Genomic DNA, 16258 nt, shown 5'->3' with positions numbered 1-16258 from the left:
TTATCTAATATTTATCTAGTTAAAGTGTATTTATGTATTTGTTGACAAAATAGTTGCAGAAAACCTTCTGCACACACCTTTGACTTCATACAAAAATATTTTGTTTTTTGTAGCATTTTTTTTTATCTGTAAATTTGTTGTCATTTTGGCTGTTAAACATAAATTTCCTTAGAACCACTTTATGAATAAATCTGACTTGACTTCATTTGAAAATGTCTGATAAAGAAAATGAGAAAAAAAACTGGCAAACTGTCTTATCTGCCTGATAGTACACAAATTACTTCAACGAGGGCAGAAGTAATTTGTGATACATTTTGCTCATACAGTCTTGATTAGGCGAATCCATGGCACCCACGTCCCATCAGACAAGCTGTGTGTTAATGGAATTCCTTTATCATTTAGAAAACATCGTCAGGCATTCTCCATCTGTTTGCTAGTAATATTTTCAGGTCTCAATCCATCTCAATTTATTAAAAAGTGACATAGGAAACCCTTCTCATACAAAGTACGTGCTGCAAAATTTACTATAGTCTGCTAATCAAGGTAGCAAGATATCCGACTGGAACTTAAGATACATTCTTCTGAAATGTATTCCCCAAAGGTTTATACAGGGTGCATTTTTGGTCAGGTATTTAGGTTATGTTTGCTCTTGAAAATGTACTTAATAGAGAGACAAAATTGTGTTTGTTGTTTCAATGCAAATTTCATTATCCAATCATGCCAGAACGCATTAACTGCCAGGACGTTACAAACTCTGGACACAATCTAGTCACAATGTGCATTGGCATAAGCAATGTAAACCGACAGAGAGGAAGGATGGGTAGAAGTAAAACTGACAGGGATCTAAATAACAGCCATAGGAGTTGTGTAACAGACCCTGAAATGTGTCCGCATAACATCAGCTCTTTATGATCATACCTCAAAAATCACACTGAAGTGACCGGTGTAACTGTGGCCTACGATGGAAACTGCGGTTTATTCAGAACCGGGGTTGACCGAGTTGAATGTGTTTGCGTAACACGTTGACCTCTGCTGGGTGCTTTCCCCTGGAGGAGGGCGCCCTGGACTCCAAATCCTCTTTGATTTCCAATAACACGTCCTGTACTCTAATAGCTCTCTAGGAGTAGACGGCCATTAGGGGACCAAAGAGGATATGACAGGTTCAATTGAGTGTGAGTGTGCAGTGGAGGGGGATAGGGTGCGGTGCGCGTGTGTGTGGGGGATAGCAGGGGGCAGTGTGTGTGTGTACCTGATAGATAAGATGTTGTACAACACAGAAGAGCTAGAGTATTATTCTCTCCAAAAGCATTGATATCCATTTGCACTGTATTAAATAAGAAAGAAAGAGTGCATGTACTTAAGAAAGAGAGGGAAGGAGGAGTAACACTCTGTATTCGTGCTTAACAGATATTACCGAAACACAGAGGTGGACTGGTAATCTGGCATACCATTTTCCCAGTGGGCCGACGCACCTTGGACACACCTTGGGGCCAATATAATTTAATTTATAATTTTTAATAAAAAAATAATAATTTTTGGCCAACGACCGGCCCATAAAGCAACTGACACTGGGCTGGCCCAATCACTTCTCTTACTAGGCCCTATCCCTCCCCCTCTGTCCTCTCTGTTTCTCGTGTCAGATACTGTGGCTCAGAGCCAAAAATCTATAGATGGATGAAGGCGTCAAAATGGATAAACAAAAGTGCAAGGGGGGTGCGGAGAAGTTGCGGGCCAAAAAAATGGAAAATAAAAATCTAGAGGCGGATGCCGCCAAATGTGTAAAAATAACAGACATGTTTGCTGCAGTAGCTTCAATATCTACAGTACCCGACATTGTGCAGCAACAGGTGGAACTTGAAGGAGGAGAGGTGGCTGGCCATGGCCACTGCCAGGCAGAGGAGCAGGCAGAGGAGCAGGTGTGAGACAGGGAAGCCGAGGAGGGACAGAGTGAGCATGAGAGGGCCGAGGGACAGAGTGAGCAGGAGCAGGAGGAGAGTGTAGTTGAAGCGGTAAGCATGGAGTAGCTTCATGATAAACAGGGACTCGCAGGGAGGGAGCAGGGAGAAAGTGTGTGTGCCATGCCATGACGACGATGGTGATGATTAATTAAATTAATGTCGATGTTAATAAGATACGATAACGTAATCGTAACGCTATCATAAAATGAGACCGTCACCTACTGCTGGTGGTCACTCAGTCAGTTGTCAAATAGCGCAGCATAAGCTATTTGGCATTGTTTTTGTAGCTAGCATAGTTCCCTAATGCAGTCGCAACTTTGGCTGACTATTCTAACGTTAGCTAAAGTTATTTTGTCAGCATCGCGTTGGCTAAGCCCACGTTGCTGTGAGTGACCTAGGTCCATGTCGTATCATCATAATATTATTAAAATTATTAGGCTAAGGGTTCCCTTGATAAAGATGCGCGAAAAGGCTGTATAATATACAACACGTGTAACTCTACTGTGCTAAAATGTATGCCTGCTTATGTATTAGCCTACAGGGGAAAAAAACATTTTCATTTCCAACAACAGGCAACAAAGTTGTCCTATGTTTATTTTCAGCCAGGTATGGTGGTAGGATATACAGTATATGGTATGGATTACTGTTATTACTATCTGTGGGGTCTCCACCTACAGTAAGTTCAAATTGTTTGGTGCATTGTCCATTGAGCATGCACCTTCATGTGGCAGGTGCATCGATTTTGGATGCAACTCTCCCTTGAAGCTGCAATAAGCAACATTTTCTGACCACTAGACGGTGACAGAAACTGCAACACATTTGTAAATAAAGCACAGCAAAGCCACTGCACTACAGAGGCCTACTAAGGACAAACTTATCAAATCACTGTGCATAAAGGCTAACAGCTAAGTCTTGCTGGTTACCAGTCTCTCTTTTTTAACCTTCTACTGCTGAAGGTTACATGTCCCACACAAGTGAAGAGGTAGGCAGCAAGTTTACTTGTTTAACAGGATTACTTGCTTGCTTCATTGATTCTGCCATTAGTGTCATAGATTCTTGGCACCTCCCTAGCTTTTAAACAGCGAGAGAAGTGCCAAGCTAGTTTTAAAAAATGGAAAGCCATTGAATGGCCCGGGAGGAGCTTCGTTCCGGAGCAGAAACTTGAACTTAAAAAAAATAAAAACACAGCTGGCTCGTGTCTAAGGGATATTGGTTTATATCATTATGTCTTAATGAAATCTCCACATAGCACACATTAGTTACAGGATTAGTTATAAGGTCTGATATCACTTATTGCAGGTTTAAACAATTAATTACAGCCTCTGCGATCTGGAAATTGCAGAAGTTCATATTGTGATTTTGTTTTTTTCGATTAAATTTTCAGCTCTATATGCACCTTTTCATAACTGTGGCCATTGTTGGTTGCTGTCGTGTTTCTTTTTAAGATAGTGCTTTATGTGTTTTTATGAGCCCTTGTCAAAGATGAGTTTCTGTCATGGGATGGACAATAAAGTCTTCTGGATCTGAATCTGAATCCTTGTGGAGAACGGCTAATGAAACAAAAAAATCCCTGGGAATAAATAAAGTCACATTCATACATTCATCACATTAAGATAAAAATTGAGAATGAATGCATTATTAGCTAAATGATTTACAGTTTTTATTGACGTTTTGAGCAGATAGAATTAGAAGTGAATTGACCCTGAGCATAACAGATCTCAGTTCATAAAACGCATCATAATCAATAGTATGCAGCCCACATTTTTGACGTGAACGAACAGAATCTGTCCATTGATTGAATGCAGTTTGCAACTACACTGAGTATATCCAGAGGTGTTATGGCTGTATATGGGCACAATAGCCTTATTAGCACATTTTTGCCTGTGCAATGATGCAAGCTTGGTCAAATACTTGTTACAGTGGCTTACACTAGTTAAATAGATTTATAAAAAGCAAATCTCACTGAAGGCAAATCCAGTTTTTGTGACAATGAAAACAAAGTCAGTGTTTTATCATGGGTAGTTATGCGCCGGGCATTTTGATGCAATCTTAACTGACGCATGACAGCTGAGAAGCCCAAACAACACTGAGTTTGTTAGCCATTGTGATAGATAACAGCTGTCCTCACAAGACCTGTTTAGAGTCCACACACATTTCAGCCTACAGTAATGGCCAATAATATACAAGCTACAGACACACACACACACACTGGGAGTTAAAAGCACATTTTCTTCTTATACCTACCACACACAAAAAAGTAAAAAAATAAAAAATAAAAAAAAAATCACACAAACACACACATGAATGCACATAGCCATATGCCCATGCACACACTCTCACACACACACAGAAAGAAAAGCTGTGCGTACAGAGAGGCACAAACAGAGGCAGACTTGCCGTTTGATCCAGCTTCACGTCTCGTCAATTATTCAGCATTCTGCTCATAGACATCGCCTTAAAGAGGGCATAAAACATGCACAAGGCCCACATTTGGAAATAACAAGAACATTGCCTCTGTTTAAAATGCAATGCTGAGAAGTAAAGATTGATTTAGGGTGATTTTCTCCACTCAGTTTTCAGTGAAAACAAAAATCACTGGTCTTTTGCTATCAGTTAACCCCACAAATCAGGGCTTTCTCTTTCTCTCTCTCTCTCTCTCTCTCTCTCTCTCTCTTCCTCTGGTTTCTTTCTCTACCCCATTCATGACTCAGTCATTCGCCTGTATGAATGAACGCCACGGGAGAAGAGGACAGATGAAACGAGAAGAGTGAGTGAGTGAGACAACTTTTCCACAGTTATTCATGTCCTCCTGTAACATCAGAGGAATCTGATCTATATTCTGGGAGCAGTGAATGACAACATGATTTGTCTAATCATCATGAATTAGGCCCTTTACAGAGGAACAGCCAGAGAGTCCACAACCAGTGAGGGAGTTTTAAACAGGGGAACACAGAGAGAGAGAGAGAGAGAGAGAGAGAGAGAGAGAGAGAGAGAGAGAGAGAGAGAATGCAAGGTGTGTGGTATGTGTATGAGTGCATGGACACTTGTAGGCTCTCTTTCCTGTGTGTGTGTGTGTGTGTGTGTGTGTGTGTGTGTGTGTGTGTGTGTGTGTATGTGTGTGTGTGTGTGTGTGTGTGTGTTGATTCTAGGGCCATTAGTCACGAGCCTTGAGACAGGGGGGTGTAAAGTGGAGAGAAAGAGACAGAGAGGGAGGGGGGAGGTGTAAAAGTTAGAAAGGAGTAGTAAATAAAAGAAGGGAGAGAGAAGGGGAGAAGAAAGAAAGGGAGGAGAGAGGAGGAGAGATGAGATTAGAGAAAGAGGGGGATAGATAAAAAGAGGGGATGGAGGAGGTGAATGCAGAGATAGAATAGCAAGTAAAATGTTCTGTTTTATAATGCATAATCCCACTGTCTGGTGCCAGGTATGAAACGTGTACAAACAATAGAGTGCAAGTAATTTGAATTATAAAAAAACACAAAAGGATTGGAGACCTGCCTTGATGTAATAACTACATCAAGAAATCAAATACCAGCCAGAATCTCAGAGTCAATGCAGTGACTTTCATTAGCTTCACATCAACATAATGTCAGTGCAGGTAGAAACCAAATTAACCTGAGTGTCTGTAAAAAAAAACCCAAAAAACAATATTATGTTCTGATCCAACCAGTGTCCTCCAGAAAGTTAAAGAAAAGTTTTAAGGACTGCTATGTCAATAATAATAATAATAATAATAATAATGATAATAATAATAATAATAACAATGATAATAATAATAATAATAATAATAATAATAATAATAATAATAATAATAATGATAATAATAATACATTTTATTTAATGACGCCTTTCATGGCACTCAAGGTCACCTAACATCATATAAGATCAGTAATAGAACATACAATAAACAACAAAGCACCAGTAATAAGACATCAGTACAATCAACAGTAAGACATGCAATAAGCAACAGAGCATAGCTCAGCAATGAGTTAAAAACTGATATTGTTGTATAAAATAGGATGCAGTTGATGCAGTTAAAGTGAGTAAGCTAGTTTAAAACATGGGTTTTAAGAGCAGTTTTGAATTCTGTAATGGAGTCCAGCATGTGGATGTGAGGGGGAAGGGAGTTTCAAAGTTTGGGTGCAGCATAGGATAATAATAATAATAATAATAGTAATAATAATAATGATGCATTTTGATTATAACACACTTCTCATGAAAACAAATCTCAAAATGCTACAGGAAACAGATTATTAATAGCAGCAAGAGGAAAGAAAAAGAAACGCAAACCGATTAATAAAAAAGTAGTGGTGGGCTATTTGTAATTTGCAGAAAACGCCTTTCTGTAGAGAAAGGTGTTTACAGTAGTTTAAAAAAATCCCTCAGGTAATCGGCCAATTATTTCTACAGACGGGGGCATGGAGTGAAACCACTCTGTCCGGTTATCATTGTCATAAAAGGATAATTATATTCTTGTTCGGCATGGAGACTATTTCCCTATTATTTTCCATTATATCAATCCATTCTGAACAAAAGTGGCAGTTGCTTCACTATAGAGCTATATATGCCTCACTTGCCTGAGTGTGTGTCTCTCCATTACAGTCCTATGATGAAAATTATCCTTTAACCTTATTCATGTTTCAACACATACAGCAGTCTGCCTTTGGATATCACATTTTGTGTTTCATCTCATGTTATGTTTTATGGCAAGGCACAAATACATGTTGTGTTGAGAAGAAATACACAATCTGTCTTGTCCCAAACTACACTCATGAATTTGCTGAAAATGGCACATTTTCGTCGTGCCAGAGCGTTGTGTACAGGCCTTAATTATGCTTTTGTCAGCAAAGAGCCTGGGAAAAGATATTAAACATTCATGATGGTGTGACTATTATTTTAGGCCATAAAAGACTAATTTGGGCATGGGTGTTTACCATGAGTGTGACAGTGTAGCTGCACAGCGGTGGTGACAGCAAAAAGGGTGTTAAGGGACAGAGAGGCACAGTTCACTCACTCAGCCTCCGGGCTAAAACACACACATGCAAAAACACACACATGCATGTAAAAAACATCCACAAAGACATACACACTCATATACCCCCCTACACACACTCACACACACACACAAACATGCACTCACAAACAAACACACACACGAGCACACACTCTCCTCTAGGCCATAATAACACATGAATCTCAGTTCCCTCGCTGCAGCCCCCGAGGGCAAAAACAAAAAGTCCTTCCATGTCCCTGTAAGTGCCTTCCGAAGTTATCTACGGGGAGCAGACCAGATACAGGATGCCCTTCTAAGTCTTTCTGTGGTCATATGGACGTCTGGGTCATGGTGTAACAGCTGGGTTCCATGGATTGCTGTGCGGGCGGCGTTTTGATGCCAGCTTTGAAACGAGCACGATGCCAACAAGGATCCACATGCTTAGGTACCACTGAAGGTTGCACACACATTCATCCAGTTCTCATAATCACACGCACATGCACTTATGCCAGTGCATCCCCATACACATATATAGGAGTGCAAGCAGTCACAAACTCTCTCTCTCACTCTCTCTCACTATCTCTCTCTCTCTCTCTCACCCACACACACACGCGCACACACACACACTTGTGAGCACAGCCAGACGACAGATGTGTAGTGGCCAACCCTTTGGCTTGTTGTATATTTAATTAGCTTTGTGGCATCCAGGGCACTGTGGACCACAGCAATAGAGCATATGGACTCTGCACACACACACACACATGCACACACACACACACACACACACGCACACACACACACACACACACACGCACACACACACACACACACACACACACACACACAGAGCTGGTGCTGCTCTTAAAAGTATTGAATTTGTGAGATTGCTTGTGTTGTATTGTATTGTGTTGTTACACTAACACTGCACTCAGAGGCAATCTGCACAATGAACTTATTAAAACCCACACTCTGCCACTTCTGTGGATTCCTGCTCAGATGCTCAAATGGTATTTTGGCACAACTTCACTTCCATTGTCTCCTGGTTAACATCATGTTCAAAGAGTGAGGCGGTTGTCAAGATATCTGTTGGATTGAAACCACAAAACGCTGCTGCTCCTTGAATATCATCCCCAGCCTCAGTGACTGGGCTATTTCGGTGAGATGGTTGTTTATATTTGTGGTAACTGCATCAATTGCCAGTACATTAAGAATGAGAAGTCTTTCAGTCATCCAGTGAATGGACAAAGAATAGTCCATGTGGTCAGATATGCATTGGTGAAACATCCTGTCTGCTCGAAGAAGGCGTCACAGAACACAAGAGTTCTATCAAAACAAATGACATAACTAATCCAGTTGCAAACTGGGCATCACATGTCCTCCTTCTTCTTATAGGTACTGAACAAATAAAACCCACCCAAAGAGGAGGTAAAAAATACTGTTACCGTTAACTGCCTCAGAAAACAGAGGGTTGCCTTTTGGATATTTCATCTAAGCTACTGTAACATGTAGGTAGTGAATAGGTGGGCTTGTGGTTTGTCACATGACCACATCCTATGTTTCTGTATCGTCCAATGAAGCTGTAAGTTTAATCATCTATTGGCTGTTATTCCCATTGTCTGTTATTTTAGTTGATTTTAGTGTGCTTTTTGTATTTATAATGCTGTTTGCTTTCAGCTGAATTGTCAGTTTTACTAATAAATCTTTGTTCTCATTATTGCAAGTGTTGCTGGAATTCCTCTTTAGATGTTAAGTCGGCGCGTGTGTCTGTTTAAGATGTCAAAGTCAAATTTCAAATACGAAATTCCAAATACAATACAACAATAGATTAGAAATACAAGCAATACAATACAATACTAGATTGTGGATACAGACATTATTGAAGTTATGTGGATAAATAAAGACATTTGTGCTAGAAGTGTGGTAATACTGCGTCTAAAGCTTTGCTATAAATCTAACTCAGTGTCCACTACGGTCATCCCCTCACAGTTTTCTTCCTCAGGACATACAGATAGGGTCAGCCCAATAATATATGGTTATATGTTATGCCAAAAGGCAGAACATAAATGATGGGGGATTGGGGGAAAACTGTGTGACATGATATAATGAGTAAGGCCCAGCTGACCCCTAATGGAAACCAGGATACAGACCCCCTCATTACCTAGGCTGACCTTCCTCACACATTGAGTGGGCATTACTACTAATGTCTCACCGATGTCTTTAGGCGACACTGCAGTCACATAAACCATTTATTTACTGTGGGCATGAGGTAAAGGTCCTTCCCTCTGACCTTTATGACCTTTGCAAGGCTTTATAGGGTCAAAGGTCGTAGACTAGTCTGAGTTTCCATAGTGATGTAATATAATGAGCTCAACCATCAATGCTGGAGTCAGTGCACTCATTACATTTTTCGACTCATTTTCTTGACAAATACCGGTACTACCAGTAAATACTGATATCAGATACTATATTCAATGGTGCAGGATATTGCAGGAATTGAGTGTAACTCAAGCCTCACAGATAGACAGATAGATTTCTCGACTTTTGAGTGTCGAGTTGCAATGCACACATGCTGTTATTAACTTAATCCATTGTTCCTGGCCAATTTATTTTCCTCCTTTATTGTCATCAACTTTTAAAATTGCAATGCATCACTAATTTAGGCTCAGGTTGGATAAAGTTTAGGGGTAAAGTGTCAGGGTAGCGATCTGAAAGAAAGAGATCATGGCAACAGATGTTACTATGAATCTCTTGAGACAGAAACATCTGTAGTTTGTCAGTAGTTAGATAGGAGAGCTAATCCTCCAATTTGGCTAATTGCTGAATTATCGAAAGGGAGAGAGAGAGAGAGAGAGAGAGAGAGAGAGAGAGAGAGAGAGAGAGAGAGAGAGCGAAAGAGAGATCTTAGGCAGATCTGACTGTGTCTGACCTTGCAGAAAGGACAAGATTCTTGCAGTAAAAATCACACCCCAAGTCTCTGCCACACTTGCATCTTTACTCCCCAAAACCGAAATGTAACTAACCACGCTCAGTCCACAAACGGCCCTCTATGCGTCATTTTGCAAACTGCCCCGCAGCGAAACTCTTCACAGAGCTTATTGGGCAATGCTTTGAGTGAGGATAAGCTGCTCTGCCTCTGGCTCCGATGGTTATTGCCTACTCTCCAAACTGATTTGTGTGGCATTCCCTCACCACCACCAACTGCGCCTGCACTCCAAAAGTGCTGAGCTAGCCCACGACTCTTAACAGAATTTAACACCTTGGTCTGTGGTAGTGCACCCACCGGATACCCATTTCACATTTTTTTTGTTAGGTTTATTTTCTCCTTTCCTTACTTATTTATCTGTTTGTGTCTCTTCCAGTTTTTTCTGTGCTTCCCTACTTTTTTCTACCAAGGCTGATTATTTCCCCAGGCTGGAGACCTTGCAGAAGTTTTACTGACCTGTTTGGAACTGATGTGAAACTGATTTTGGGCTGGGGAGTAAAAGTCCTGTATTATTCACTCTCCATGTCTGATTTTGGGCTGGGGTTAAAAATGCCATATTATTCACTTAATGTGTTTTCAAAAGTACTATTCCCCTGGATAATAAAAACATGCTTTTTTTATTTATAGTGCAGTTAAATAGGGTATTTCTTCAATGATTTTGAAGAATGAATTCTCACCTTCAGAACAACAAGATTACTGCAACAATAGATTGGGTATTTATTTTGACATTCAAAATGTTTGCCACGTACTGTATGTGCAGTATGTAAGTGTGTATGTATGTACTGTAAGTATGTATTCATGAATGTATGCCCTGTATGTATGTAATATGTATGTGTTGTTTCACAAACAAATACTGCAGTAACATATTTTTAAGCCACAATGAAAGCAAGGCCGCTGAGTAGCATAAGCAAGCCACCTACATGTCATGACCAACTGTCTCCCCTCCGTCGCTCTATACAATATTCTCTATATCTCATTTTTTTTGTATTCCTCACTCTTTGCAATCTGTATTCATCCAATCACTATTTCAAGCCCTTTTCTGCCGAGGCTGGATAGTTCCTCAGATTGAAAGAGGCAGCTTCTTCAGCTCCCGTTTTCAACTGTCGAAAAACAGATTTTAGGGTTAGGGATAAGAAATTGCTTCCTCTGTTGAAGCTGAAGTTGATTTTGGTTTATTTGCTCCTTTGATTAGTTATTTATCTGTTTATGTATCTGGCAGCTTCCTCTCAGTTCCTTTTCCCTTCTCCAACTAGACAGTCTATAGTGTGTTTTCCACACAGGCTGACAGAGAATGATGCAGGGAAGCTACTCACATACTACCACCGACTTTCTTTATTCCTTCAGTGTTTTTGTAGAATTCTCTAATCTTGGTCTTTTCTATATTTCATGGCCTTCTAATCCTCTAGTCTCTGCCCCTCTGTCTCCATCCCCATCCTATTTCAATTTTTCTGTCTGCCGATACATAGGCTGTGAGCCTGCCCCGGGGCACCTCCCATACTTTATAACACTGCCTTCATTACCCAGCCCGCCACAGCAAGCCGTAAATGAAAAACTGAAGACAGGGTGGAGGAAGGAAGGAAGGGAGGAGAGCGAGGAAGGGAGTAAAGAAGAGGAAAGGGTCGAAAAGCACGGAGTGACATGATGGAGAAAGAGAGAGAAAGGGCTGGGAGAGAGAAAGGGGAGGAGCGACAGAGTGAGAGAGATTGATAGAGAGAAAGATCAAGTAAAAGAGATTGAGAGTGAGTGAGAGATATATAGAGACAGACAGAAAAGGGGAAAGAGAGAGGAAGAGCAAAGTCATAAAATCTAAGTTGGAAGTTATTGGAGGCTGGGTGGATGAAAAATGCCACGGCCATAAAATAATATTAGAATTGGTCTGGCCTTATGGCGTTGATGAATACGGATGCCGCCCAGTGGGGTCTTTGGCTGGGGGGAGATGGCTAATTTGAACAGCCATCCTACCTGTGAGGGCGGTAAAAAAAATATTAAAGGCAATGAAATGAAAGGTTCACTGTCAGTTGTTTAGTTTATGGCCCACATTTCCATCTCACAGCGGGTTAGGTGTCGGACAGAAGATCCACTCACTACCGATGGCTGCCAGCCAGGGGAGTCAGCCATGTGTAAAGGATTTATCACCAATATCTAAACCAATCTGTGGTGTATTTGTATACATATTCAAATTATTAATTGAGTTTATTAAGTGGTTCTTTGTGCTTCATGTTCACTGCTCAAAGGTATATGTTGTTTTATGAATTTTGCTTTTATATACAAAGAAAAAATAATTGCATATATACGTATAATTGTCCTTGTCTGGGAAGTGTTGAGAAAACAACTGACAGCCAAAATGGATCCAATAAAGCCTTTAACAAATATAATGTATGACAAGAAGTAATAATCGAAGCCTTGCACTTTGAAATTAGAGCTTGCTTTGCCCTCATCCCCTCCAACGCATCGTCAATAATCCTGACTGGTGGGGGCCACGAATATCAGGAAGTGATGACAGATGAGTGAGAAGAGACCGAATGTAATCTGATCAGCTGTATTGATCGGAGGGTATTGAATGGACCGCTGGACATCTTAATTACTGCATCATCATGGCAACGCCATTATATCACCTTTCAACTGGGTTTGCAGAGGGTCATCGGGAAAGCTCATTTTGCATCAAAGGGGAAATGGATGAAATAAAATTCCATGAGTGTGACAACTTAATGTTAATGCCTCTCTACAAAGATCCATGATTCATAATTCCTGCCAAGTCGGTGAATGTAATCCATAAATTATACAGTGGGAAAACATAATGGAGAGTGATGTGTATAACGAACTGGCTTGGTCCTGTTGTTGTTGCCACCATATGTTCATATGTACAATGTTACTGTTACTTGTCAATACGTCTCTGCACCAGCGCAGCCAAGACAAATTCCTGTACATTTATTGTACTTGACAAATTCTAATTTTGTATCCGATTTAGTTATAAGCTATTTATTTTATCACAATCCACAATCCACAATCCACGATTTGTAACTTATTTTGTGGTAGAAGGCCTTCTAGTAATACACAGATCCCAGAACAGAGCTTTGTAAATAGTTTGTGAATCAATACAAACTTCTGGTGTGTTGAGCTCAGCAGGCCTTTCCTTTTCATACATGTTCCTTTCTTTCAGTCCTGTTCTTTTACTGTATGTTGTCCTGTCTCTGATGCTGTCTGTGCCACAGGAAACCCACCATGAACCGCTTGATTTATACCGCCTCATTCCAGTGTAATGGTTATTTCCCCCCAGAAAAATATCGGTGTGTGCTACAAGAGCTGGTGTTAAGGTCAAGATAATTCCAGGCCTACACTGCATTGTATAACCTTCACAGAGAGGAGAGAGCCAATAAATAAGGGATGGGAAAAAAAAAAAGAAAAACACATTTTAGATAAAGCTGGCCAAACGATGGGGACAAGTGGACTGATCTTATCTACACATGGTCTGCAGGCCAGCTTATAACCAAACCATACTTGTGTGTACGTGTGTGTGTGTGTGTGTGTGTGTGTGTGTGTGTATGTGTGTGTATGCATGCGTGTGTGTGTGCGTGTGTCTGTACACTTACTGTGTGCCTAAGGATCTGTTCTAGCCGCCAAATACCAAATACTGATGATTCCATTCACTGCAGATATCAAATATGTCAATTGGTGAAGGGAGAGAGAGATTTCAAGATATAAAAAAAACAGGGAATGAAGAAATCCAACACTCCAAGTGACATATTGCAAGATTCTTAAAACTGCCTGTCTTTTGTCCCTTCATTTTGTCCATATATCACTCCATCTGTCGCTGTCTCTCCATTTATACATCTGGCAGTCAGCTTTTTGATCAGCAAAACTGTTTATTTATCTGTCTCCACCCAGCAAACGATTTAAAGGCCCTACCGACTATGTGTGAGACATCTGAGATCTGCCACTCTACAAATATGAATAAAAAATCCACACTCCTCCAGGCCATTTAAAATGTCTCCCTGTGTCTCCCTATTTAATGTCTAAAGCTATGGTGTGATAGTTGTGACATAGGAATGGCATGCACGATCCAAAACTGTAGCCCCTTTCACACATGCAGCTTCACCCAGACATGTTCTATGTTGGGGACATGTGTGACCAGGAACCGGAGTCGAAAAATTGATCCAGAAATGTCCCCCTTCAAGACCTAGTGAAATTCCTTTGTGACGCTAGTGTGAACTAAAGCTGTAAGATTCCCGGGTCAAGCATGCAAAAGGTTACAGTCTTACGTAATACACTTTCATGTAGAGATAGCAAACAAATCACAACACACTCTGGGGTGGCGTATTTCATAGATAAGAATGGTGTGACATTTCAAATGGGCCAAGCCCACAAAGTGCGGTACAAGAGATGTTCCCAGCTCAATTTCTATGGACAAAACAAAAAATCAACATTTTCTGTGGTTGGTTTTTCTTTGTTCTAATAATTTATGTGAAATGTATATGGTCACAAAATGCTAACAAGCTAGCAAACTTCCGTACTAGAGAGTCATGTTAGCATTTTGAGACTTGACAAATTATTTACAACATAGACATATCACATAATTGATTAGAATGCAGAAAAGCAACCACAGAATTTTTTATTTTTTGCTCACAACAGCATTTGTTTGGAGCAGGAGAGGTGGAAATTTGATCAACGATGAAGTGACATTTTTTTTGTTTTCAAAAATGTCTGGAAATTGGAAGTACTCTGAAACAAAGGAGCTCCCATCTGACTGGAGGACATGATTAATATGCATGTTAATAATAGTAAGAGAAACATAGGAGCTCCTCATCCATCATTTTTCTAAACAGGTAACAAGTGATGTCTCCTGTTGCGTACATTAAACGCAACATCTGGCCTTACCTATCAGAACCATCATGTGTGAAAGCATTCTGCATGGACATTTTACACATAGTAGCTAATAGTGTGAATAGGGAAACCACTAATGCTGCTGGAAGAGTTAACACAATAATCTTATAGGTTCTATGTGTGAAAGGGGCCTCACACACACACACACACACATATTTTTTCACTTTTGAATTATTTTTCCTTTCTATCTCTCAATCCTGTTGTGTTACATCATGTTGTGTAGTTGTTCTTATGTAACCAACCCTTCAAACAGCTCTGCTTTTAAAGGAGTAGATAGGGATGTAGTACATCAGTGTGGAGGTGTGGAGGTGTTGGGCACGTGGGCGACCCCAAACTGTCATGGAAACCCATGTCACGTTATCAGTGACTCACCACACTCAACAGGGAATCCGGGGTAAGGAAACCGCAGGGAGATTGCACTGTGAAGCACACAGTTATACACATGTGTCTGTGCATGCATGCATACCTACAGTCACTCAGTCCCATTCTATGATATGGACATGTGGGTTTTGACATGACTCTCCAAGGCATTTCAGGAAAGTTACTTTGTGTGTTGATCCACTTCTGAACGAGTTCCGCAGAGGCAGGCTCTGGGTCTGCACCAAGAAGATGGGGAATAAATAGCCATGGTACAGTACTTAGAGATGTTGGTGTGAGCCTCAGAGAATACATGTCCCTATACCTACATGGGAGTGAATCCTTCCAGAATATCCATTGTCCTCTATATTATATCCCACCCATCACACTGACTGTGTGAAAGAAAACTGATTGCTCACTGTTTATTCCTGCCAGAATAGCCCCTCCAATCAGGGGCTTCTGGCGGTCCTGTGGTCTCAGTTAAGACTTACATAGGGCTCTAAAGTGCAACCATTTTGGCTGCAAGTGCGACCTGGAAATTAAATAAAATTTGGATGCACTGGTGCGCCAACAAATGATTGTCCTGAAGAGACCTTTTTGGAGTAACTTCTTAAAAGTGAGCATGGCAACCCCTCTCCTGTTATTTGCTCTGGTCTAGCCAATCAAACGCCAGCTTGACTTTGTTTACGTCAAAGTTGTCTTTCTAATTGGTTAAAATTAAATCCCCTTCCTGAGGCTTCCTCTCACAAGAAACAGTGTTTTCCACAGATAGCTGATAACTGATTCCTTTCCAGCCAGCTAATTCCTGTTTGTAATATGGGTAATGCCCCTGAATCCAATCAGTGTATTGATGTTAGGAGCCTTGGAGTCGCCATCAGACTGACATTCTGTATCTCCACACTTAGCTTCACTTGGCTGTATCTCATCCAACATGGCCTCTTGTTGATAAAAAATAAAATTTCCATACTCCACACTGCTGGCGTGTTTGTAATGTGTAATGGTGTAATGGCTAACCCTAACCCTAACCCAAACTGCCCAACATTCAGTAATAAGGTCAACATCAATGCATGGCCCTACCTGCCAATTTGA

The 16258-nt window shown here is 40.6% G+C and overlaps 1 protein-coding gene across 1 annotated transcript in view; it reads right to left on the bottom strand.

Moving 5' to 3' along the window:
• The window catches only part of LOC139658437 (MAM domain-containing glycosylphosphatidylinositol anchor protein 1), a gene marked incomplete at its 3' end in the record, with an annotated part of 55314 nt that extends 53284 nt beyond the window's left edge, over positions 1–2030 (bottom strand). Inside the window, exons 1-2 of the mRNA XM_071536569.1 lie at positions 1833–2030; positions 997–1117 (exon numbers count right to left, since the gene is read on the bottom strand). Coding sequence (XP_071392670.1) covers positions 997–1117; positions 1833–2030 — 319 coding nt within the window. The remainder of the gene's footprint in view (positions 1–996; positions 1118–1832) is intronic.
• Positions 2031–16258: the final 14228 nt, after the last annotated feature.

This window comes from Centroberyx affinis, unplaced genomic scaffold (genome assembly GCF_046629955.1).
Source record: "Centroberyx affinis isolate AG114_WGS23_722 - 3 ecotype Tasmania unplaced genomic scaffold, CSIRO-AGI_Caff_v1 ptg002906l_1, whole genome shotgun sequence".
NCBI classification, from domain to species: domain Eukaryota; kingdom Metazoa; phylum Chordata; class Actinopteri; order Beryciformes; family Berycidae; genus Centroberyx; species Centroberyx affinis.
Note: the sequence above shows the minus strand (reverse complement) of the source record. Positions and strands in the feature narration are given on the sequence as shown.